The sequence below is a fragment of the Hemitrygon akajei genome, chromosome 5, assembly GCF_048418815.1.
Source record: "Hemitrygon akajei chromosome 5, sHemAka1.3, whole genome shotgun sequence".
Lineage (NCBI taxonomy): Eukaryota > Metazoa > Chordata > Chondrichthyes > Myliobatiformes > Dasyatidae > Hemitrygon > Hemitrygon akajei.
This window is the reverse complement of record NC_133128.1, coordinates 116,883,047-116,906,505: the sequence shown is the minus strand read 5'-3', so window position 1 is coordinate 116,906,505 and position 23,459 is coordinate 116,883,047. Positions and strand designations below refer to the sequence as shown.

Genomic DNA, 23,459 nt, shown 5'->3' with positions numbered 1-23,459 from the left:
AGAGATGAGGAGGATTTTCTTTAGCCAGAGGGCAGTGAAACTGTGTTTAGTCACAGTGAAACATTGTCACAGATGGTTGTGAAAGCCAAGTCTTTGGGTGTATTTAAAGTGGAGCAGATTCAATGGCTGAAGGTCTTATGGAAATGGGCAGTCAATGTTTCAGGTTGAGACCCTTCTTCTGATTTAAAGAAAGGAGATGATCATTATAGAAGTGGTGGTGGTGGGGGGAGGTTGGAGCTAATGGGGGGTGATAGTTGGACCCAGGTGAGGGAGGGAGGAGAGAATGGGAAAGATGACAGAATTTGGTGATCAATGGACATAACAAAGGATAGGAGAAGATAGGACAGGCCAGTGAACCACGGGTTAAAGGGAAGGAGGTTGGGAGGGGAACCGGAGGGAGGAGTGTGTGAGAGATGGACAGATTGAAAGGGCTAGTGAGGGAAAAGAGATGCGGTTGGGGGCTGGTGGGATAAATGGGAGAAAAAAAGGAAGGACTGGTAACCGGTAGTTATAGCACTGTTTCTGTGTTGGGTCTTTCAAGCACACCTGTGGTTGCAGGAACAACCCATTACCTCACATTCCATTCCCTTCTGACTGCAACGTACAGTGCTAACACTCCCTTTGCCTCTCGCTGCAGGTCGCAAAACTTTTCCCAGGGCCAGAAGAACTCATGGAAACACTTTCCGTTCCCCGGTTAACTTTAGTCCCACAGAACTGTCTCTGAGCACCAGCAGTGGGAGCAGTGTCTTTACACCGGAGTACGAGGACAGCAGGATGCGGCGAAGGGGAAGTGACATTGAAAATCCTACCCTGTCTGTTATGGATATCAGTCCGCCTAGCCGTTGTAAGCTTCATGATTAACTTAAGCATGTCTGATTTGTCATGTTTGGCCCATATCCCTCTAAACCTTTCCTATCCATGTACCTGCCTGTATCTTTTAAATATTGTTACAGTACCTGCCTCAATCACTTCCACACCCCCAACCACCACTACTTTATCATTTCCTGTCAGTCACCTTATGTACCGATTCTCCTGTGCCTATTGTCATCTTATGGACATGCAATCAATCTATGTGTATAAGCTATTTTATATATTTATATTCATTGTTTTTTAATTATTGTGTTCTTTATCTTATTGATTTTTTTTTTGCAGCAACGGAGCCGGAGTAAAAAAATTTTCATTCTCATTTATATTTGTGTACTTGAGTCTTGAACTCATTCTATATACTCTGTGAAAATTTGCACCTCAGGTTCCTATTAAATCTTTCCCTGTTATCTTAAACCTATGCCCTGTACTTCTTGATTCCCCAACCCTGGGGAAGAAAGAGGTTATGCATTCACTATATCTATGACTCTCATGATTTTGTACACCTCTGGCTATTAGGTAACCACTTATTTTCCTATGTCCGATGGAAAAAAAGTCCCTCCCTGCTCAAACTTTTTCTATAACCCAGTCCTTTGGGTCCCAGCAACACCCTTGTAAATTCCTTCCAGCTTAGTGGTATAATAGAGTCTGATTGTTGGAAGCTTCTGATTATATTGACCAAGTGTACAGCAAGTAATCTTTTTGATACAAATCGCATTTGGCAATATATTACCCCTTCTTTCATCATTTCCCTGTCAAAGTGCTAGGATCCCACAAAGCTCTATCAAGATGCTTCACTGTAGACTCCAGCAATTTATCAGTCTTTAGTGCTGGGTTCATTGTTGTTTGTCATCTATAATAGTGAACTGGTTGATGGATCAGCAAATTTGTGGATGATATGGACAGAATCAGATCAGAATTGGGTTTAATATCACTAGCATACATTGCAGTACATAATAAAAACAACTATACATTACAATAAGAAAAATATATTTAAAAAATGAATAAGTAGTGCAATAAGCTCAAAAAGAAAAAAAAAAGTGAGGTATTGTACATGGGTTAATTGTCCATTCAAAATCTGATGGCAGAGGGGAAGAAACTATTCCTAAAAGTTGAGTGTGTGTCTTCAAGCTCCTGTACCTCCACATTGATGGTTGTATTGAGAAAAAGTTATGACCTGGATGGTGGGATTCCTTAATAATAATGCTGTCTTTTTGAGGCATCGCCTTTTGAAGATGTCCTCACTGGCCTAGTACCTATGATGGAGCTAGCAAAGAAAGACTATCAAAGCTTGCAGTGGGATCTGGAGTAGCCGAGAAAATGGACTGAAAATCGCAGATGGGATTTAATGCAGCCAAGTATGAGGTGTTGCCCTTCAGAAGGCCAAACCAGAGTAGGACATGCACTGAGGAGTGCTGTAAAACAGAGGGATCTGGGAATACAGATTCATAATTCCTTGAAAGTGGTATCACAGGTACCGTAGATAGGGTCGTAAAGAGAGCTTTTGTCCTTCATAAATCAAAATATTAAGTACAGAATTTGGATTCTTATGTTGAATTTGTATAAGATGTTGGTGAGGCCAAATATGGAACATTGTGTGCAGTTCTGGTCACCTACCTACAGGAAAGATTAATAAGATTGAAAGAGTGCTGAGAAAATTTACAAGACTTGAAGACCTGAGTAAAAGGGAAAGTTTAAATAGGTTAGGACTTTATTCCTTGGAGTGCTGGAGAATGAGGAGAGATTTGATAGAGACATACAAAATTATGAAAGATATAGATAGGCTAAATGCAAGCAGGCTTTTTTCACTGAGGTTGGGTGAGACTAGAACTAGAGGTGAAAGGTGAAATAGTTAAGAGGAAGCTGAGGGGGAACTTCTCTCAGAGGGTGGTGTTTGTGTGGAATTAACTACCAGTGGAGGTGGTGGATGTGGATTTGATTTCAATGTTTGAGAAGTTTGGATAAGTACATGAATGGGAGGAGCATGGAGGCTAGAGTGACGCTAGAAAGTTTGTGAATCCTGTAGAATTTTCTCTATTTCTGCATAAGTATGACCTAAAATGTGATCAGCTTTCTTGTCAAAAAAAACTTTCTAATGTTTCTAATGACGGTTGATGTGCTTTCTTTGTAATTGCATCCAATGTTGGGCCCAAGATAAATTTTCAGAGATGATGATATCTAGAAACTTGAAGCTGCTCACCCTTTCCAGTGCTGATCCCTCAATAAGGCCTGCTGTGTATTGCCTCCACTTCCCCTTTCTGAAGTGTACTTTCAGCATGGCCCTGTCCATGCACAACACGCTGTTGCTACTTCACTGTAGACTCTGGTGCTTCTCAAGGGCATACTTAGGTTTGGTACTACTGCCTGCAAAGATCACCACCCAAAAGTGAGGGTAATGTAACGAAACACTATGGGGTACTTACTTTCAGCTGTTTTTGTTTTAGCTCCAAGAGCGCCTTCAAATTGGAGACTGGGCAAGCTGCTGGGTCAGGGGGCCTTTGGCAGGGTTTACCTGTGCTACGATGCGGACACAGCGCGAGAGCTGGCAGTGAAACAAGTTCAGTTCGACCCGGATAGTCCTGAGACGAGCAAGGTGAGAGTCCTTCAGGGCACGAGGGCCGTGGGAAGCAGGATGCTGGGGGACGAGTGGGGATGTAATCCGATTGGTGTATGTGCAGAATGAGGCCATTCAGCCCATCTTATGCATTCTTGGCCATAGTACCATAGCATTAGAACAGGGACTGTTAGAATGGAAACAGCTTCTTCCCCCAGAGCATTGAATATGGAACAGTACAGTACAGGAACGGGCCTGTCAGCTCACAATGTTGCACTGAACCAATAAAATTTATAATCAAATTGCCAGCTCAACGAATCCCTTCTTCCTACATAATGTCCAAATCCTCCCATTTCCTCCCTTCCGTGTGTCTGTCTAAATGCACCTAACATATGTGCCTTTACCACCAACCCAGCAGCGCATTCCAGGCACCCACCACTCTCTTTGTAAAAGAAAAAAACAGCTTGACCCTGACTTTTCCCTTAGTGGTAGAGTGGTCAGAGCCTCTCTTCCAACCATCAGAAATATTTATCTGCAGCGCCACATACACAGGGCCCATAACATTGTCAATGACCCCTCCCATCCATCCAACAATCTCTGACCCCCTACCATCAGGCAGGAGGTACCGTAGCATTAGGATTGGAAACAACTTCCTTCCCCCAGGCCGTAAGACTACTGAACTGCCTGCTTACCACCCAGGTCTCATCACGTAACCAGCAGTGTTATACTGTTTACGTTTTTAACTTGTGTCATAAATGCATCTTATGCTAAATGTCATTCTTCTGGAATTGTGTTGTGTGTGAGTTATATGTACTGTGTTGTGCACCTTGGTCCGGACGAATGTTGTTCCGTTTGGCTGCATACAAGTTGAACGACAGTAAACTCGAACTTAATGGTGGAATTTAGACTAACCCTGCTGCCTAGGTCACAGTCTACAGCACTAAAAGCCTGGCTTTTCAAAGTAGGTTTTAACATGCGTTTTGGAAAGAGAAGTACAACAAAGTCGTTTCCAGTTGATGAATCTTCATCAGGACTGGTAAATTGATGTGTTATTGTCATGTGTACTGAGGTTTGGGGAAAAACTTGCATACCATTCGTAATGTTGTTGCATGAACAAAGTCACTGGAGAGAAGTGCTGGTAGATATGAAGCAGTCTCTTTATTCAGCAAAATGAGAGACAGCAGGCATCAGATGGAGACCCTTTCAGAGGAAGAGGGCCTGCTTGACCTAACACTACACAACATTTTATACGCTAAAGATCAAAGAAAAATTCAGGACAATTCCATATTTACAATGCTTCTCTTGAACTACACACCACCCTCATAACTCTTTACACCCATACCACAGACACCCAAATGCACACAAATGACAAATTTAAATCACCATTATCTGGTCTTCCAATTAACTTGGTTCATGGTTTGTAGGAACCCATTGTTCAGAGCTATATTTTAGTTTTAATCCATGGTTCATATTCAAATCTGAGGACTGGTGGCTGAAATCAGTTGCCGAAGTTAAGTTGCTATATGTGCTAACCCCAAAAAATGCTCTGACATGTAGTAAGGTACAGGGAAAAACCTGCGTACCGTTCATACATACCAGATCATTACACGATGCATCGAGGTACAATAATAGAATGCAGAATAGTGTTGCAGTTACAGAGAAGTTGCAGTGAAAGTAGACACTAAGATGCAAGACTATAACAAGATAGACTGTGAAGTTAAGAGTCCATTACCAAATTAATGCCATATTTCTGAAGCCGTGGGTCTGTGAGACTGCGTGTCCACTGAGGAAGTCGGGCCTAATGCCTGCGAGTCTGCTGGAGGCCTGCAGGCGGCTTGAAGCCTATCTGTGAGTGTGGGTAAGTGGGTAGAGGGTTTTGTTCTGCTGAATGTTGTCATCGAGATGTGTGGCAACACTTGTGGCAGCCCCCCAGCACATCCTTAGGTTGTGTTGGTTGTTGATGCAACTTTTCCCTTTACCGTTTCCACTCTTCACCTCCCAGCTTTTACTTTATGCCTCTGCGTCACCTGACTTCACCTGTCACCTTCTAGCTTGTGCTCCTTTTCCCTGCCCTCTCACCTTATTCCGGCTTCTTCCTTTTTTTCCAGTACTGATGAAAGGTCTTGGCCCAAAACATTGACTCTTTATTCCTTTCCATAGATGCCGCCTTACCTACTGAATTCCTCCGGCGTTTTGTGTGTTGGTCTGGGTTTCTAGCATCTGTAGAATCTCTTGTGATTATGATTCACCGAGTGAATACCTTTTGTACAACCCCCCATAATCGTGTGGGTGAACTTAAACCCATAGTTCCTGGTTATTACCCATGTGGTTGCTGGAGTGGTGAGCATGATAAGCAGTGTGACAAGGTTTGGGCAGTGTTGGGGGACAGTGTTACTTGTATAGTGAGAAGAAATGGATGAGCCCGTCTCTGTCGTAGAGGGAGGTGTGTTGGTGGTGTCAATGTCAATAAAGAGAGAGACCATTTAGACGTAATAAACAGAAGAGATTCTGCATATGCTGGAAATCAAGAGCAACACACCCAAAATGCTGGAGGAACTGATCTGCTGAGTTCCTCTGGCATTTTCTGTGTGAGACCCTTTAGAAGACTCCTTCTCCTTAATCATATCTGCCAATATATCATTGTAGGCATGTGCTTTTATGAAAGATAACTTGGACAGCAAAGACGAGTCATGAAATATATCTTTGGCAGATAATATTAAGGAAAATTCCAAGGCTTTTCATAAATATATTAAGCAGGTAAACTGGGGAGGGCAGGGCCCATTAGGGACCAAAGAAGCAAACTGTGTGGAGCCAGAGGCTGTGGAGAAGACCTTAAGAGAAAATTAAATAATTATTAGATGCCATAGTAGACATAAAGGGAGATAAATCCCCAAGGCCCGTACATTATCAAAGTATGTATACCAGATACAGTCAAGAAAATTGATCTAAAGGTTGTAAATGGTATACAGTCGGCCCTCCTTATCCACGAGGGATTGGTTCCAGGACCCCTCGCAGATACCAAAAAACACGGATGCTCAAGTCCCTTATTTAACCTGTCTCAGTGCGGTGGACTTTAGGACCCGGCAGAGCTCTGAATCCACAGTGTTTCTGTTCACGAAAATAATCACGATCACGATCGAAAATAAAGTGGAAATAATAAAGCGATCGGAAAGAGGTGAAACGCCATCGGTCATTGGAAAAGCATTAGGCTACAGTTGGTCAACGATCAGAACAATTTTAAGTGATAAAGTGAGAAAGGCCCTGCCCCGATGAAAGCTACAATTATTACTAAGCAACGTAGTGCTTCAATTATCGAAATACATATGTTTTTTAAGTGTTTTATATCCATAGAAAGGTAAAATGTATACTATATACTAAGACAAATGTTTGACTAACTGACGCTAGATAATACCGGATGTACCTGTTTCAACGTAAGTGAACTTACGGTTTTTTTTCGATCCCGATCCACGATAACCTACGCACATCCTCCCGTATACTTTGAATCATCTCTAGATTACCACAATACCTAATACAATGTAAATGCTATGTAAACTAGTTATACTGCATTGTTTAGGGAATAATGACAAGAAAAAAAGTCTGTACATGCTCGAACAACGAGTGCTGGAAGAGCACTTCCGGGTTTTCGCGATTCGCGGTTGGTTGAATTCGTGCATGTGGAACTCGCGGATAAGGAGAGCCGACTGTATATACTTTGATAATAAATTTACTTTTGAACTTTAGTGTATCCCAGGCTGCTATGGAAAGTGTTAGATTCGGAGATGATGTTGAAGTTCAAGTTTATTGTCATATGACTGTAGGTATATGCAACCAAACAAAGCAACGCTCCTCTGGATCATAGTGCACCCACAAAACGTTTATCACGCACAGCACATAAAACAAAATATCATCACAAATATGTTGACAAAATATAATTTGATTGTTGTCCTCAAGGTTCTCCAGAAGTGACGAATAAGGTGCAAATCTTATGGTTACAGGCATCTTATTGGATGTTGATAATATTTGGATTAGCAGCTAAATTGCTGCTGTGTAGTGCTACAGGCCAGTTGCTGGAGGGGTACTTGATGGCCAGCATGGCAGAATGAGCCGAATGGCCTCTTTCCATGTTCTGTGTTCCATGTTTCTAATGGTGAATCTGTATTGCTGACGCAGGGCAGGTGTGGGAGCTCTGAGATGCATTAAGATCAATGGAGCTCTGAGCTATTGCCTAATGAAGTGACATTGAAAATGTCATTCTGTGGTTAGTTGTAACAATTTCAAAGGTTGTATATGTGGGATTTTCTAACAGCTCTGACAGTTCTTAATTTTATTCTCAGGAGGTAAATGCTCTCGAATGTGAGATCCAGTTACTGAAGAACCTCCAACACGAGAGAATTGTTCAGTATTATGGCTGTTTGAGGGATCCTCAGGAGAGAACCCTATCAATCTTCATGGAATATATGCCAGGGGTAAGTTAAGGGAAACCTGGAGATTAATAATAACATCAAGGGATCAATTGTTTGGAAGATTTGAATGGATACATTTAGGATCGGCTGCACACATTAGACTTTGAGAGTTTACTTGGTAATGCAGAGCTAGTTGTAGAAAAGAAGGACATAATTCATCAAACACACCTCATCCATTAACCCTTTCATTCCTGGGCCATTAGCAAGATAGTGAAAAGCTGCCACTCATGCCATACATCGGGTTGTAGAAAAGGGAAAAAGCACAGTACAATTACAGAGAAAGTGCAATGCGTGCAGGCAAATAAAATGCAAACTGACTTCAAGAATAGAAATTATTGGGGGGAGGGTATGGTTTAACAATGGAATTTGCAAAATGGCTTTTTAACAGGTATTGTTTCCAAATAGGGTTCAATAAAGGACCAACTGAAAGCCTATGGTGCACTGACAGAGAACGTGACACGGAAGTACACACGGCAGATTCTGGAGGGTGTTTCCTATCTGCACAGTAACATGATTGTACACAGGGATGTAAAAGGTGAGTGTGGGGGTGGGGGGTTGATATAACGGGCACTCACCAGGGTCTTGGTGTCCAAAGGAGTTTTGATTTTCTTGAGCAGCCTCTACATGGCAGTGAGCCCTGATCTCATGTAATAACTGTAAAGAATAGCTTTATTTTTATCTATTTTATTTAGAGATACAGCATTGTACAGCCCCTTCCTGCCGAGCAAATGCCCAGAAACCCACTTTTTTAACACTAGCCTAATCACAGGACAATTTATAATGATCAATTAATCTACTAAGCAGTAGGTCTTTGGAATGTGGGAGGAAACTGGAGCACCCGGAGGAAATCCATATGCAGTTATGGGAAGAATGTACAAGCTTCTTACAGACAGCACCGGAATTGAACACTGAACTCTGAAGCCCCAAACTATAACGCCATCACACCACCGCGAAACATGCAGTGAAATGCATTGTTTACATCAGATCAGTGTGGGGGGCAACCCACGTGTGGCGCCACACTTCTGGCGCCAGCATAGCATGTCCACAACTGACTAAGCCCATTGTAGGGGAAGAATGCTGGGGCTAGCAACTAGAAAATGGGATGTGAATTGTGCTAATGTGGTAGTAGGGAACTGCAGACATAGGTAGAGATGTGGAATGCAGCAGGGACAATACCCAAGTTTCAAGAACGTAACTAATTACATTATAGCTTGCGCACATTGTATAGTAGAAAATTGGATTTTCTGTGAGACATGTGGACAGTCACTTTATTCTATAACCTGGACCTAGTCCGTTATTTAAATAAGTCTTTTGTAGCCACCATTCTGTTTAAAAAAAAATGTTTCCTGGTAATCTCATAAACTGAGAATGTAAAATTTTTACCAAATTCGTTCTCGGGTAGATCAGCTTTGACTGGTCTCCTGATGTGCACCAGTTTTTAATAATTTGTTTGTTATTTCAAACACCAACTATGTGTGGCTTCTTAGTTTGCTCCTACAAACCCTAACCCAAAGCTTTGGTCAGACTGTATTTGGAGCATTGTGAACAGTGTTGGGCCCCTTACACTGAAAGGATGTGCTTGCATTGGAGGGAGTACCGAAGAGGTTCACCAGAATGATCCCCGGAATGAAAAGGTTAACGTATAGGAGCATTTGATGTCTCTGTCCTGTACTCACTGGAGTTCGGAAGAATGAGAGGGGACTTCATTGAAGCCTGTTGAATATTGAAAGGCCTAGACAGTGTGCATATGGAGAGAATGTTTCCTATAATAGGGGAGTCTAAGACCAGAAGGCACAACCTTAGAATAGAGTGCCATCCACTTAGAACAGAGATGAGGAGGAACTTCTTTAGCCAAAGGGTGGTAAATCTGTGGAATTTATTGCGACCGACAGCTGTAGAGCTCAAGTCATTGTGTATATAGAGGTTGATAGGTTCTGGATTACTCAGGTCATCAAAGGTTATGGTGAGAAGGCAGGAGAATGGGGTTGAGAAGAATAATAAATCAGCCATGATCAAATGGTGGAGCAGTCGTGATGGGCTGAATGGCCTCATTCTGCTCCTGTTTTATGGTCTTGTGGACCTGGGAATTGAGCTACATAGTATCAGCAGAAGGGTAACAATTATTGTCCGATTTGGGTGCCTGCCTTTTGAACTGACCTGAAACATTGCATTTTTGTTTGGAAGGTGCGAACATTTTACGGGACTCAGCCGGCAATGTGAAGCTGGGAGATTTTGGTGCCAGTCGACGGTTACAGACAATCTGCTTGTCGGGAACGGGCATGAACTCAGTCACAGGCACCCCTTACTGGATGAGCCCAGAAGTGATCAGCGGAGAAGGTTATGGCCGAAAAGCCGATATCTGGTAAGTTGGATTGTGAATAAGATCCTTCTCACTAATAGGGGCTGAAATGGCCCTGCGTTTAGTTCCAGGGCCCATCTGGATCAGCCAGTCTTACAGTCCACACTCTCCATCTTAAGATTTGACGCCACTCTGAAGATTGGGTTGTTTTGACACTCATTGGGTCTCTACTTCTCATCTTCCCATGAGTTATTGAGCACTACAGCACAGAAGCAGACCTTTTGGACTATCTAGTCTGTGCCAAAATATTATTCTCCTTAATCCCATCAACCTGCACCAGGACCATACCCCTCCCATCCATGTACCTATCCATATTTCTCCTAGATGTTGAAACTGAACCCACACCTACTACTCCTGCTGGCAGCTCATTCTACCCTCTCACCACACTATGAGTGAAGAAGTTCACCTTTATGTTTTCCTTAAACATTTCACCTTTCACCCTTAAGGCGCTGAACCACACACTGCTCCTGCACGTTTGTAGCCCAGTGGTGGCGGTTGGTGCAGTATGAACGAGACAAGACAGAATCCGTGACCTTTAGTTGTAGGCAAACACGAAGAAATCTGCAGATGCTGGAAATTCAAGCAACACACACACTGAATCCTGACGAAGGGTCTCGGCCCAAAACGTCGACAGCGCTTCTCCCTATAGATGCTGCCTGGCCTGCTGTGTTCCACCAGCATTTGTGTGTGTTGCCTTTAGTTGTTGTCTCAACCAGCTTCCGTGGAAGAAGCTTGCTGCATTTACCCTATCTGTACCCCTCATAATTTTGCTTTCCTTTTTTGTTTTGCTTTGCTTTGTCTCTGTCACGGTTAGCAATCCTGTGAAGGATTCTGATTGCAAAGATAAAAGTTGCTGTTAGATAAACTCAGTCATAGAATAGTGCCACACTGGACAGGCCTTTTGGCCCACGATGTTAGAACATAAAACAGTAAGGGTCCTTCAGCCCATAATGTTATGCTGACCTTTTAACCAACAACACAATCATCCTAACCCTTCCTTCCGAAATAGTCCTCCATTTTTCTTTCATCCATGTGCCTATATAAATATCCCTAATCTGTGTGCCTCTACTGCCACATCCAGCAGTGTGCTCCAGGTACTTGCTAGTCTCTGACATCTACTCAGCTCCTCCACTCACCTTAACGGGATATTGTCCGGTACTAGCCATTGCCATCCTGTGAAAGCAAATCACTCGCTTCCCACTTTATACAGCATTGAACATTACAGCACAGTAACGTTGTGCTGGCCTTTTAACCTACCCTATGATGAATCAAACTTCCCTGCCACATAGTCCTCCATTTTCCTATCAACCATGAGCTTACCTCAAAATCTCGTAAATGTCCCTAATGTATCTGCCTCTACCACCACCCCTGGCAGGCTGTTCCACACACCCACCACTCCCCGTGTGTAAAAAAAAAACCTACCTGGCATTCCCCCCCCCCCCCCCCCCCATATACTTTCCTCCAATCACCTGAATGTTGTGCCCTTTGTTATTTGTCATTTGTGCTCTGGGGAAAAGTCTCTTGGTGTCCACTTGATCTGCATCAAAAGTTTGTATGGCAAAATTTTACATTTTGTATTCACCCATCCAGCTCGTTCTAGCCTCTCTGAGTTACTTCCTCCAGTTTGATTGCACAACCCAACGTAGTTTCAACACCAAGTTTTGTTTGTGTTGCAGTCAGTTCTGAGGCCATTTCCTTTCGGGGAATCAGCTTGGCTGTAAAGTTATTCTTTACAATTGGGACTAGCTATGTGGGCACTGTGGTCTGTAATTACCCTATCTATACCCCTCATAATTTCATATACCTCTAACAAATCTGTTGTCATCCTCTTACACTCCAGGAAATAAAATCTTAACCTGTAACTCAGGTCCTCAAGACCCAGCAAAATCCTTGTAAATTTTCTCTGTACTCTTTCAATCTTTCCTGTAGGTAGGTGACCAGAACTGCACACAATACTTCAAATTAGGCCTCACCAACATCTTATCCAACTTCAATATAATATCCCAATTCTTGAAAGCCCATGTGTTAAAAACTCTCTTTACGACTCTATCCACCTGGAAAATGCCTGGATTAGAGAGATGTCTCATGAGGGTCGGCTGAGTGAGCCAGCATTTTACTCTTTAGAGCAAAGGAGAATGAGAGATGACTTGATAGAGATGTACAAGATGTTAAGAGACACAGATAGTGTGGATAGCCAGCGACTGTTTCCCAGAGTAGAAATAGCTATCACAAGGGGCATAACTTTTAAATATTGGAGGGAAGTGTAGGGAGGATATCAGAGGTAGATATTTTACACAGAGTGGAATGTGCGTGGAACGCCCTACCATGAGGGTGGTAGAGGTAAATACATCAGGGACATTTAATAATAGATAGGCACATGGATGTTAGAAAGATGGAAGGCTATGTGGAAGGGAAAGGGTTAGATTGATCTTAGAATAAGTTAAAAGGTTGGCACAACATTGTGAGCCTATGACATTTCTTTCTAGTCACACCCAACCATAGTGGAAAAGCCTGCTTGCATTACCCTATCTATACCCCTATCAAATCTCCCCTCATTCTCCTATGATCCAGAGAAAAGCATCCTGTACTGTACTGTAATTTTATATATATATATATATATATATATATATATATATATATATATATCTGCGATGCCACTTCCAATGTTATTGATATCTTTTTTGTGGGTAGGTGACAAAAATTGTACATGATACTCCAAGTTTATCCTCACTAACATCTTATACAACTTTAACATGACAATCCATCTCCTTTGATTTATGAAGGTCAATGTGCCAAAAGCTCTCTTTATGACCCTATCTATCAGTTATGCCACTTCCAATCTAAATAAAGGATCTAGTACTTTCCTGGCGTATATGATGAATAAACTTTCTCAGGCGTTCAGCCAGGTACAGGTATCAATTATATCCGACATCTTAATGACAAACTCTACCATCTTCATCAGAGATGATGCCAGGGCGTGTCTAGTCCGGTGGTATTTATACCCCCGTAGTCTGTCCCTCTTGATTGGTTAGTCCTCATCCAATCAGGGTTTCACTCTCCCACCTTGTTGACAATCGAATTCCAGTTTTTACTTAGAGCAAGACCTTCTTTGTTAAAGTTCTGTACCATGCCGCACCAGTGGCTTTTGGGTCTGCCTGCTAAAGAAAGCTATTGAACTAAAACTAGAGCAATTTTTTTTTAACAAAGACAAAGGTCTTGCTCTAAGTGAGAACTGGAATTCGATTTTAAACAAGGTAGAAAAGCGGAAACCTGATTGGATGAAGACTAACCAATCAGGAGGGACGGACTATCGGGGTAGAAATACCACCCGACTAGACATGCCAGGGCATCATCCCTGATGAAGATGGTAGAGTTTATTATTGAAACATCAGTTATAATTAATACAGGTACCTGTCTGGAAGCCCGAGACTTTGAATCTTATTGATATCTTTCCTGTAGGTAGGTGTCCAGAAATGCACACAATACTGCAAATGTGGCCTCACCCATTTCCATCAGTTTTGCTTAGATTTGCATGCTCTGGGAGCGCTGCAGCCAGTGCTTGTTTTCATTGGGTTTTGCCTGTTTGCTTCTGTAGGAGTGTTGGGTGCACGGTAGTGGAGATGCTCACCGAGAAACCCCCCTGGGCTGAGTTCGAAGCTATGGCTGCAATCTTCAAGATCGCCACTCAGCCGACAAACCCCCAGCTGCCTCCTCACGTGTCGGACCACAGTCGGGACTTTTTGAAAAAGATATTTGTGGAGGTGAAGCAGAGGCCGTCAGCAGAAGAACTGTTACGCCACACCTTCGTGCACTATCACTAGCGACTAACCTCAGCCTCCAATATGTTTATTTTCTATCTGATTGCACTTTTTCAGCGTATAATTTTGGTGATTCTAGGTGTTTCCTAGGTTGTAATTTATACCTAAATTCGTATTTATAATGAGATTTTTTTGGCATTCTCAGAAAGGGAATGATCGGAAGGTTTTTTACAGTGTATTCACACAGTACTCTGATGTTCTTCAAGGTAAAGCACTTTATTACATAACTCATTCCTGGTTACAGATTGTCAGATGCCACATAGCTGGCCCTAGTTCCCTCACTAATTATACAAATTCCGTCCATAGCAGAGGTGGAGCCCTCTAAATGTATTCAACCACCGCTCCTAATCCAAGAGGCTGTTGTGCAAACTATTCCTGCATTTCTAGTTTGCTATGGATGATACGAACTGTTTCTGAAATTCCTGCAGGTTCCCTCATAGTCCAGTTCTGCACCCTAGAAACCAGAATTATCATTATACAAGACCATGATATCCATCGGCTCCTTCGTCAACATCCACCAGAACAAGATGTACTCCAGATGGAGCGGGAAGAAGATGTAATATCTCCTTATTGATCAGGAGCCCGCTTTGGAACCTGCCCAGGAAACATTTTCCTACAACTGATAGCACCATCAGCACTCCAGACAAACCCATTATTTTATGTCTTAAACATGTAATTAAGTATATTTGTTGTTTGTCCTCCATGTCTTTGGATTCTATTGAAGTGACACCTGAGGTGATAAACACAAGAGATTCTGCAATCCGGAGTAACAAACACAAAGTGCTGGAGGAACTCAGCAGGTCAGACAGCGTCTACGGGATTGACATTTTGGACGAGGCCTTTCGCCAATCTTGATGTAAGATGTTGGCCCGAAACATCGACTGTTTATTCCTCTCCTGACCTGCTGAGTTACTCCAGCATTTTGTGTATGTTACTGTGGGTGAAAGGTTATCTGGCTAGCCCCGGCAAGCTTCACACCAGGTTGCCTCTGGGCAGCAGTACTGAGGCCAACTCTGCCACACTGTTCTGAAACTTGGTGCCATTTCAGTTACCAAGCAGGTGCCGTTATACTTAATATTACCACAAACTGAACTGATGCCTTTACCTTATTCCCAGCTGTGCCAAGCGCGATTCTCCTGAACTCTGCAGGCCTCGGACTTAAATTGTAATCTGAGTTTAATTAATCTCAGGAATTTACAGTGCCGGAGACATCAGCAATGAGCCTGCACTAGGTGTCATTCAGTCCACCTTCATGGATCCTTGCGAGGATAAGTTCATGAGTTACTTCAACTCTTGTGCCATTCTGAGCTACGATGACCTGTCTGGCCATTGCAGTCTTCCTTCTGTGGCACTTCCTCTGCAGTCTTCCTCATTGCGCCTTCCATTACTGAGACAAGGACCACAAGCAGTTCAGGTAGAAAATGCTCAGGATAGACGCGTGGGTACAATTTAGAAAAACACAGCATCGACAAGCTCATAAGTCACCAGAAATAGCTAATCAGTACTGTACTTTGATCAAACTGTGTCCTCGGCTAATATATGCAAGAGGTTTTGATTGGCACTATGCAAAGTGGCTCCGGATTAACTTGAGACAGTATTGTTCTTTATGGGCCTGGTATTTCAGTATCCTCTGTAGCCTCACACTTCAGCTGTCCAACTTTCATTTTCCACTTTCATATAAAGACAAGCTAGTTATGAAGTGTTTCTAAATATTCACTTTATTCCCAAACAGCATGCTTTCTATCTCAAGGTTGCTAAAACTTAATCATATCAAAAATTTAACTGCATATTTCCCCAACTCCCCTGTTTTTCCGCTCCTCTCCATTCCTTCCCCACTCCTCGCTTCTTTCCTTACCCCCCACTCGTTCTCCACCCACCCCTTCCCCACCGTCCCCCAGTTCTTTTGCTCACTCCCCTGCTCCAGAGAGTGTCTGAAGAGATGTCTCACAATATTATTTTTTATCTAGGAACAGTCAAAGGTGCTCGTAATCATAATAAGTTTGTTGTGTATGTTATTTGGCAGTTCTGGCATTAAGGTACATTGTACGTTTGCATTGCAGATATTCTACTGAATGGCAGTTCTGTTGTTAATGTACGTTTACAGAACAGATGTCCCACTGAATGGCAATCCTGCCGTTAAGGTGCACTGCAGATTTGCTACAAAATAGTAGTTCTGCCATTAAGGTACGCTGTATGTTAGTACAGATGCTCTACAGAATGGCAGCTCTGCCATTAAGGTACGCTGTATGTTTACAGTACAGATGCTCTACAGAATGGCAGTTCTGCTGTTAAGGTACGCTGCACACTTACAGTACATACACTCTACAGAACGGCAGTTCTGCTGTTAAGGTACGCTGCACACTTACAGTACATACACTCTACAGAACGGCAGCTCTGCCGTTAAGGTACGCTGCACATTTGCAGTACAGATACTCTACAGAACGGCAGCTCTGCCGTTAAGGTACGCTGTACATTTACAGTACAGATGCTCTGATTTTCTCCAGCTGGTCATTCTATTAGACGTTGCTTTATATCATCACCTCTCCTCTGAAAACAATTTTGTATCTCACTTCTCTCACCATTGGCCCACTAGACGTTATGTTTTTAATGTTAACAGTTGAGCATTTGCAGATAAAAAAGATGATTTCCTTTTCCAAACAAGCTGGTGATTGTCTGAGATGACAGAATTTGTACTTTCCATGGATCATAAAGCAATTAGAGATTAGTTTATGGCATACGTGCCTAATGTGAGTAAATGGGATATGTGTAAAGGGGTGCAACGAATAGCGTGGATGTACTGGGCTGAAGGGTTTCCATGTCTCTTGAGTCTCTTTGTCAGGAAACACTGACATCTTAAATCTGATGTTTCCATAGGACCATGAGACATTGGAACAGAATTGATCCATCAAGTCTACTCCACCATTCCATCATGGCTCCCTCTCAACCCGACTTGCCTGCATTTTTCCCGTAATCTTTGACACCCTGACTAATCAAGAACCCATCAACCTCCATTTCTTTATGTTGGAGGCTGTGATGTCCTCGGGACCAACCCATCTGCCCACTCCCAACAATACTCTCCAGATTCTACACACACCTGCATGCTGGGGGCAGTTAACTTACATAGAGCTCAGAATTTGCATCTCTCCTCCAGTTCAAGCAATGTTAAATCTGCTCACTGAATCTGCCTCTTGCATTGTCTTAACTGTTAAGCACAGGTCCTTGTTCTAAACCAGGGGTTCCAAACCTTTTTTATGCCATGGACCACTATCATTAAGCAAGGAGTCCATGGACCCCAGGTTCAGAACTGTTGTAAACACTGTAGTTGTCAGTGGGCGTTCTGAACAAACATGAAGAGTTTTTCTGTAGCCGTGATCAATCTCTCTGAAAAAGTCTTTTTTACATGCCTAACTTGGTTTCAAAGACTAGATAGCTCAACATGTGGCAATGGATTGGATTAAAATCCAGTGTGAAGATAGTGCAGGAGATAAATGTATGTCTTTGTTCTTTGGTGAAATAAGGCTTCCTCCACATCCTTCCATCAAACTCTTCCAAGTCAGATGCAATATGGGTTGGGTACAGAATGAAGCAACCTCTACACTGTCCCATCAGACACTCACAGGACGTGGATAACATGAGTTGGGTACATATAGAGCGAAGCTCCTTGTACTCTTTTCCATCAAGTACTATCAAGGCAGAGACAGAATGGCTTAAATTATGAGTGAGGCCATCTCTACACTGTTCCATCAAACTCCATCTACAGGGATAATGCAGATTAACTGCAGAATAAATCTCCCTCGATTCTGCCCTACCTCAGTACCAATACCAGCAGAGCACTTCCCAAGACATAGTGGGATATTTTTCCAGATTCCACACATAAGCCCTGAAACACTCTGTTAGACCATGAGGCATATGACCTCAAGCCATCTCTCATCGTAGCTTTCCCCATGTGTTAATTTTAGGTCATAAGATATAGGAGCAGAATTAGGCCATTCAGCCTATCAAGTCTGTTCCACTATTTCAACATGTATGATTCATTATTCCACTCAACCCCATTCTCCTGCCTTCTCCCCAGAACCTTTGATGCCCTTACTAAAACCTATCATCCTCCTCTTTAAATATATCCAGTGACTCAGCTTCCATAACTGTCTGTGGCAATGAATTCCACAGATTCACCATCCTCTGGCTAAAGAAATTCTTCCTCATCTCTGTTCTACTCTGACCTTAAACTCCCCTACAATTGAAAACATCCTCTCCACATCCACTCTATCTAGGCCTTTCAATATTTGATAGGTTTCAATGAGATCCCCCTCATTATTCTAAACTCCAGTGAGTACAGGCCCAGAGCTGATCAAATGCTCCTCATATATTAGTACATCAGCCTCTGGCCATTGAAATTATACAAATTCTTTCACATCAGTACAAATAGATATCTGTGGGACTGAAACAGGTTATTTGTTTCTACCCCCACTGCCCAACTCTTGATGATGTGTTGCAAATGAAGCCTTTCTTCACCCTGTTAGTAGTAGTTGATATTGAATGGTACTTATGGTGCACATGCCCTATGGTATAAACAGACACAAATGTAATTTGAACATCTTTAACAATAACTGATCTGGTGGTCTCAAACATGGTCGGCAAATCTGAACTTATCACTGGTCCTGACCGGTCAAACTCCTGATATCTTCTAAAATCAAAATCAGGTTTAGTATTACTAATGTACGTCATAAAATTTATTGTTTTGTGGCAGCAGTACATTGTAATACATAATAATAAAAACTATAAATTACAATAAGAAGTGTATATATATATATAAAACAAAAATAAGTAGTGTGAAAAAGAGTAAAAATTGTGCAGTGGTTCATGGACTGTTGGCAGAGGAGTAGAAACTGTTCCTAGAAGAAGTTTGCACTTCATGGCTAGTGGGTAGCGATGAGTATTTCTTTATTTACCTGTGAATGCCTGCAAGAAAATAAATCTCAAGGTAGTATATGGTGACATACGCTCTTCGATAATAATTTTACTTTACTGGTACTTTAGGGACCTTGCACAACCAGTACTATGATAATTTGATTTTCTGAATGTTGGCTGAAACCAAATGGTCTTGTAAACTTGGGCAGAAGCAGTTACAGGTCCAGATTTGAGCCTAACCTGGGCTAAGGAACCAAGTGAATTTCACTGAGAGTGTACAGAGTGTTGTTCCTCGACTTGGACTTGTGAATATTAGACATTCTTATGGTTTATTTTGCCAATTATTTTGTGCCAATTTCTAACTGTTCCTACAGGAGGGGTTGCTAATATCTTGAGTGTTAGAGGAATGAGAGAGAGAGAGAGAGAGCTCCTTAGAGTTGGGAAAAGGTGTGTGGTACAGCGGGAATCTCATTCATACTCACAACGTTGAATTCTCGTCCACATTGCTGTTTGCCTCACTACTTAACGTTAAGGTGGCACGCTGTCTGTTCAAGAGATAGAGCACTCCAGCACGGAAACAGTCCCTTCAGCCCATCTGGTACATGCCAAAATGTTATTCTGCCCAGTCCCATTGACCTGCACCTGGAATACAGTCCTCCACACACCCCACCCCCCATCCATGTAGTTTTTTCAAAATTCTGTTCAATGTTGCAATCAAACCCACATCCACTACTTCCGCTGGCAGCTAGTTCCACACTCACACCAGCCTCTGAGTGAAGATGTTCTCCCTCAGGTTCCCTTTCACCCATAACTCATGACTTATAGTTTTAGTCAAACCCAATCTTAGTGGAAAAAAACTTGTTTAGATTTACCTCTCTATGCCCCTCATAATTTTGTATACCTCTATCAAATCTCCCCTCATTCTCCTGTGCTTCAGGAAATAAAGTCCTAACCTATTCAACCTTTCCCTATAACTCAGAGCCTCAAGTCCTGGCAACATCCTTATAAATTTTCTCTGCACTCTTTCAAACTTTGGGATATCTTTCCTGTAGGTAGGTGACCAGAACTGTATACAATTCTCCAACTTACGCCTTACCAACATGTTATACAATTTCAAAATAACATCCCAACCCCTGTACTCAGTATTTTGATTTATGAATGCCAACTTGCAATAAGCTCTCTTTGCAACTCTATCTAACTGCGACACCACTTTCAAGGAAGTATGGATCTGTATTCCCAGATCCCGCTGTACCTGTACCTCTCATAATTTTGTATGCCTCTTTCAAATCTCCCCTCATTACTGGTGTACTGTGGTATGTTTGACAAGGCAGATTCATCTGATTACTCGTTTACGTGTTGACTGTTGAGCAGTATCTTGTGGCGTTCCCTCATGCTGAGTCGCTGATATAATCTCCAAGAGTCTGTGCTGGTCCAAAGAGATGACACTTTGGGCATCAAGCACTTTTCCTGGAGGAAATCTGAAGATGAAGCAGCATCTCTGCTAGAAAGGAATTGTCAGTGCTTCAGGTTGCAACCCAAAACTTCAACAATTTCTCCCTCCAAAACCCAACTTCCCGCAGCTGCTGCTTGACCTACTGAGTTCCTCCAGCAGACTGTGTTTGGCTCCAGATTCCAGTGCCTGGACTATCTCTTGGCTGTATTTCATGACAAGGTACTGGCTCGTGGCTTTGTTTGCCTTCCCCATGTTTGGGAATTGATTCCCTGGTTTAGAACATAGAACTGTACAGCACAGTGCAGTACAGGCCATTCAGCCCATGATGTTGTGCTGAGCTTGTAACCTACTCTAAGATCTATCATCCATGTGCCAATCTAAATATCCCTAACGTATCTGTCTCTATCACCACTCCTGACACCCACCACTGTCTGTGTTAAAAACCTACCTCTGACAATCCCCTATACTTTACTCCAATCACCTTGAAATTATACTCCATGTATTAGCAATTTCAGCCCTGGAAACTGGTCCTTGGCTGTCCAGTTGATTTTTGCCTCTTATTTTGTACACCTCTGTTTCATCATCTCATCCTCATTTGCTCCAAAGAGAAAAGCCTTAGCTCTCTCAGTCTATCCTCATAAACCATGCTCTCCAATGTAGGCAGTATCCTGATAAATCTGCAACACCCTCTCTAAAGCTTCCACATCCTTCCTATAATAAGGCAACCAGAACTGAACACAATACTCCCAAGTGTGGTCTAACCTGGCTTTTATAGAGCTACAACATTACCTTGAGGCTCTTGAACTTAATCTTGTGACTAATGAAGGCCAAAACACCTTACGCCTTCCTAACCACCCTATCAATTTGTGCGGTAACATTGAGGTACTTATGTTCTTTTTGCCTCCTTTTTGTCCTAAAGATTGTGCAGTGGGAGTTCTGGAGGGGTAGTGTCTATCTGGGAGGATTTTGTAGATTGGAATTGGAGCGATGAGGGTTGTATGTAGTGGTAGTTGGGGGTTGTATTTCGGGTTAGTTGGGGATTACATTCAATTTCAAGTTTATTGTCATCTGACTGAACATAAATACAACCAAATGAAACAGTGTTCATCCGAACAATGGTGCACCCACAAAACATATATCACACTCAGCACAAAAGGCAGACTATTACCACAAATAAGATAATAAAAATATAATTCAACAGGCATGTAGAATTATATTATTGGCTGTGACGTAATTGAGATGAATGGGGGTGGGAGGATTAACCCAGTTGGGATCTTGCAATCATTAAGACAACTGGTTCCCTTCTCTTCCATAACATTCCAGCGTAACTAGGTTTCCTTGAATAGGTTCCTTCTCCACACCCAACAAACCCCCTCTCATACTCCCTCCGCCCATGTTTAATTCAAACACTTAAATTTAATGCTGTTAGAAAATAGCTTTTTTTTGTTGTTGGGAGGGTAAAGTTTGCAATGAAGGTTGAGTGCATTTCTGGTATGGAAAGGGTTGCCGCTGCAAGGGAAGAACAGTTAATTGTACTGTATCCTGGAGCCTAGTTCAATCAGTGCACAGAAAAGTGTATGTGTACGTGTGTAATAGCCCTGATGATGGATCTCAGCCCAAACCTCCAACAGTTTATTCATAGATGCTTCCTGACCTACTGAGTTCCTCCGGCATTTTGTGTGTGTTGCTCTAGATTTACAGCATCTGCAGAATCTCTTGTGTTTGTGTGTGTGTGTATGTGTGCGTGTTGTGTATGTCTGGAACTCACTGAGTGAGTGATCTCCATGTCTAATGACTAGAGTCCAAATGTCTCCATTCATTTAGTAGAGAGAGGATTCTTAGACAAGCCCTTGTTCAGCATGAGGGTGTGGCTCACAGTAATTCTTTTTATTTTGTTCAGAATGGAGAGAAGTTTTGCCTCACGAGCTTGCGAATAAAACACAGGCTCAATCCAAATATTTCTTCTCTTGACAAGGTGTAGGACAGAAATGGATGGTCTGATACCCGATGGCATTGAATGCTTCTTCGAGACCAGCTGTCAAACGCCACACATATACAGTGTCAGGCCAAAATTGTTGGCTGGTTGTACATTTTGACTGTATTACATTTAATTGTATAGGTGTATAAAATGTTTGGGATTTTTATTTGTAATTATTCCCGATTGTATTTACCCTCACTGCTATCTGGTTCTTTGTAAAAGAAAGCCATGTTTATATTCGGTTTGTTACCAATAATCCTGTTTCTATGAAATCTGTATATCGATGGTACGCGTTCTTGTTCCAGTCTGATTCTGCATGAGTTCAGTGGGACTAGTTCACAGGAGATTGCCTTTTATGTAGTCCGTGCTATTGGTTTTAAGTGCACAGATCGCTGCTCTGAACTGGATTCTTTCTGGGTCGGAGTCCATGGTATTCAGCACTTTGCAGATCGTTAATAAAACTATTTATTTCACAGCTTTCTGCATTTGTTTGCTTAATAAGACCATAAGACATAGGAGCAGAATTAAGCTATTCAGCTTATCGAGTCTGCTCTGCCATTCCATCATAGCTGATTTATTCTCTCTTTCAACCCTGTTCTCCTGCCTTCTCCCCATAACCTTTGACGCCCTGACAATTCAAGAACCTATCAACTTATACTTTAAATATACCCAATGACTTGGCCTCCACAGCCATCTGTGGCACTGAATTCCAAAGATTCCCCACACTCTGTCTTAATTGCTGTCCTGTTGTATTATCCTCCGGTTCGGTAAAGGATAACAGCAGGAGGCAGCAGCACCTTTCATTTAGGACTGGTTCCATCCTCACTCCATCTACTCTTCTTGCTTCCCCAATCCTAACTCTTACAGAACATAGAACATTGCCAGCATAATACAGGCCCTTGAGGCTACGATATGCGGACTTTTAAACTACTCTAGTCATGCAGAGTAAACCTCTCTAAAGCTTCCACATCCTTCTTACAATGTCAATACACAACATAGAACATTACAGCATAGTACAGGCTCTTTGTCTCATGACGTTATGCCAGTCTTTTAACCTACTCA

General features: G+C 42.3%; 1 protein-coding gene across 2 annotated transcripts in view; it reads left to right on the top strand.

Annotated features, from left to right (window-relative positions):
- The window catches only part of map3k2 (mitogen-activated protein kinase kinase kinase 2), a 135,416-nt gene extending 112,544 nt beyond the window's left edge, over positions 1–22,872 (top strand). The window contains exons 12-18 of one of the 2 annotated variants that reach the window (XR_012098996.1): positions 638–844; positions 3,309–3,457; positions 7,753–7,884; positions 8,287–8,416; positions 10,066–10,243; positions 13,836–16,351; positions 16,408–22,872. Coding sequence is in view for 1 of the 2 variants with exons in the window: in XM_073046280.1 (XP_072902381.1) it covers positions 638–844; positions 3,309–3,457; positions 7,753–7,884; positions 8,287–8,416; positions 10,066–10,243; positions 13,836–14,061 (1,022 nt within the window). In the remaining variant the exon portion in view is untranslated. Of the gene's footprint in view, positions 1–637; positions 845–3,308; positions 3,458–7,752; positions 7,885–8,286; positions 8,417–10,065; positions 10,244–13,835 lie in introns of both variants that reach the window. The other variant, XM_073046280.1, reaches the window with a different exon arrangement.
- Positions 22,873–23,459: the final 587 nt, after the last annotated feature.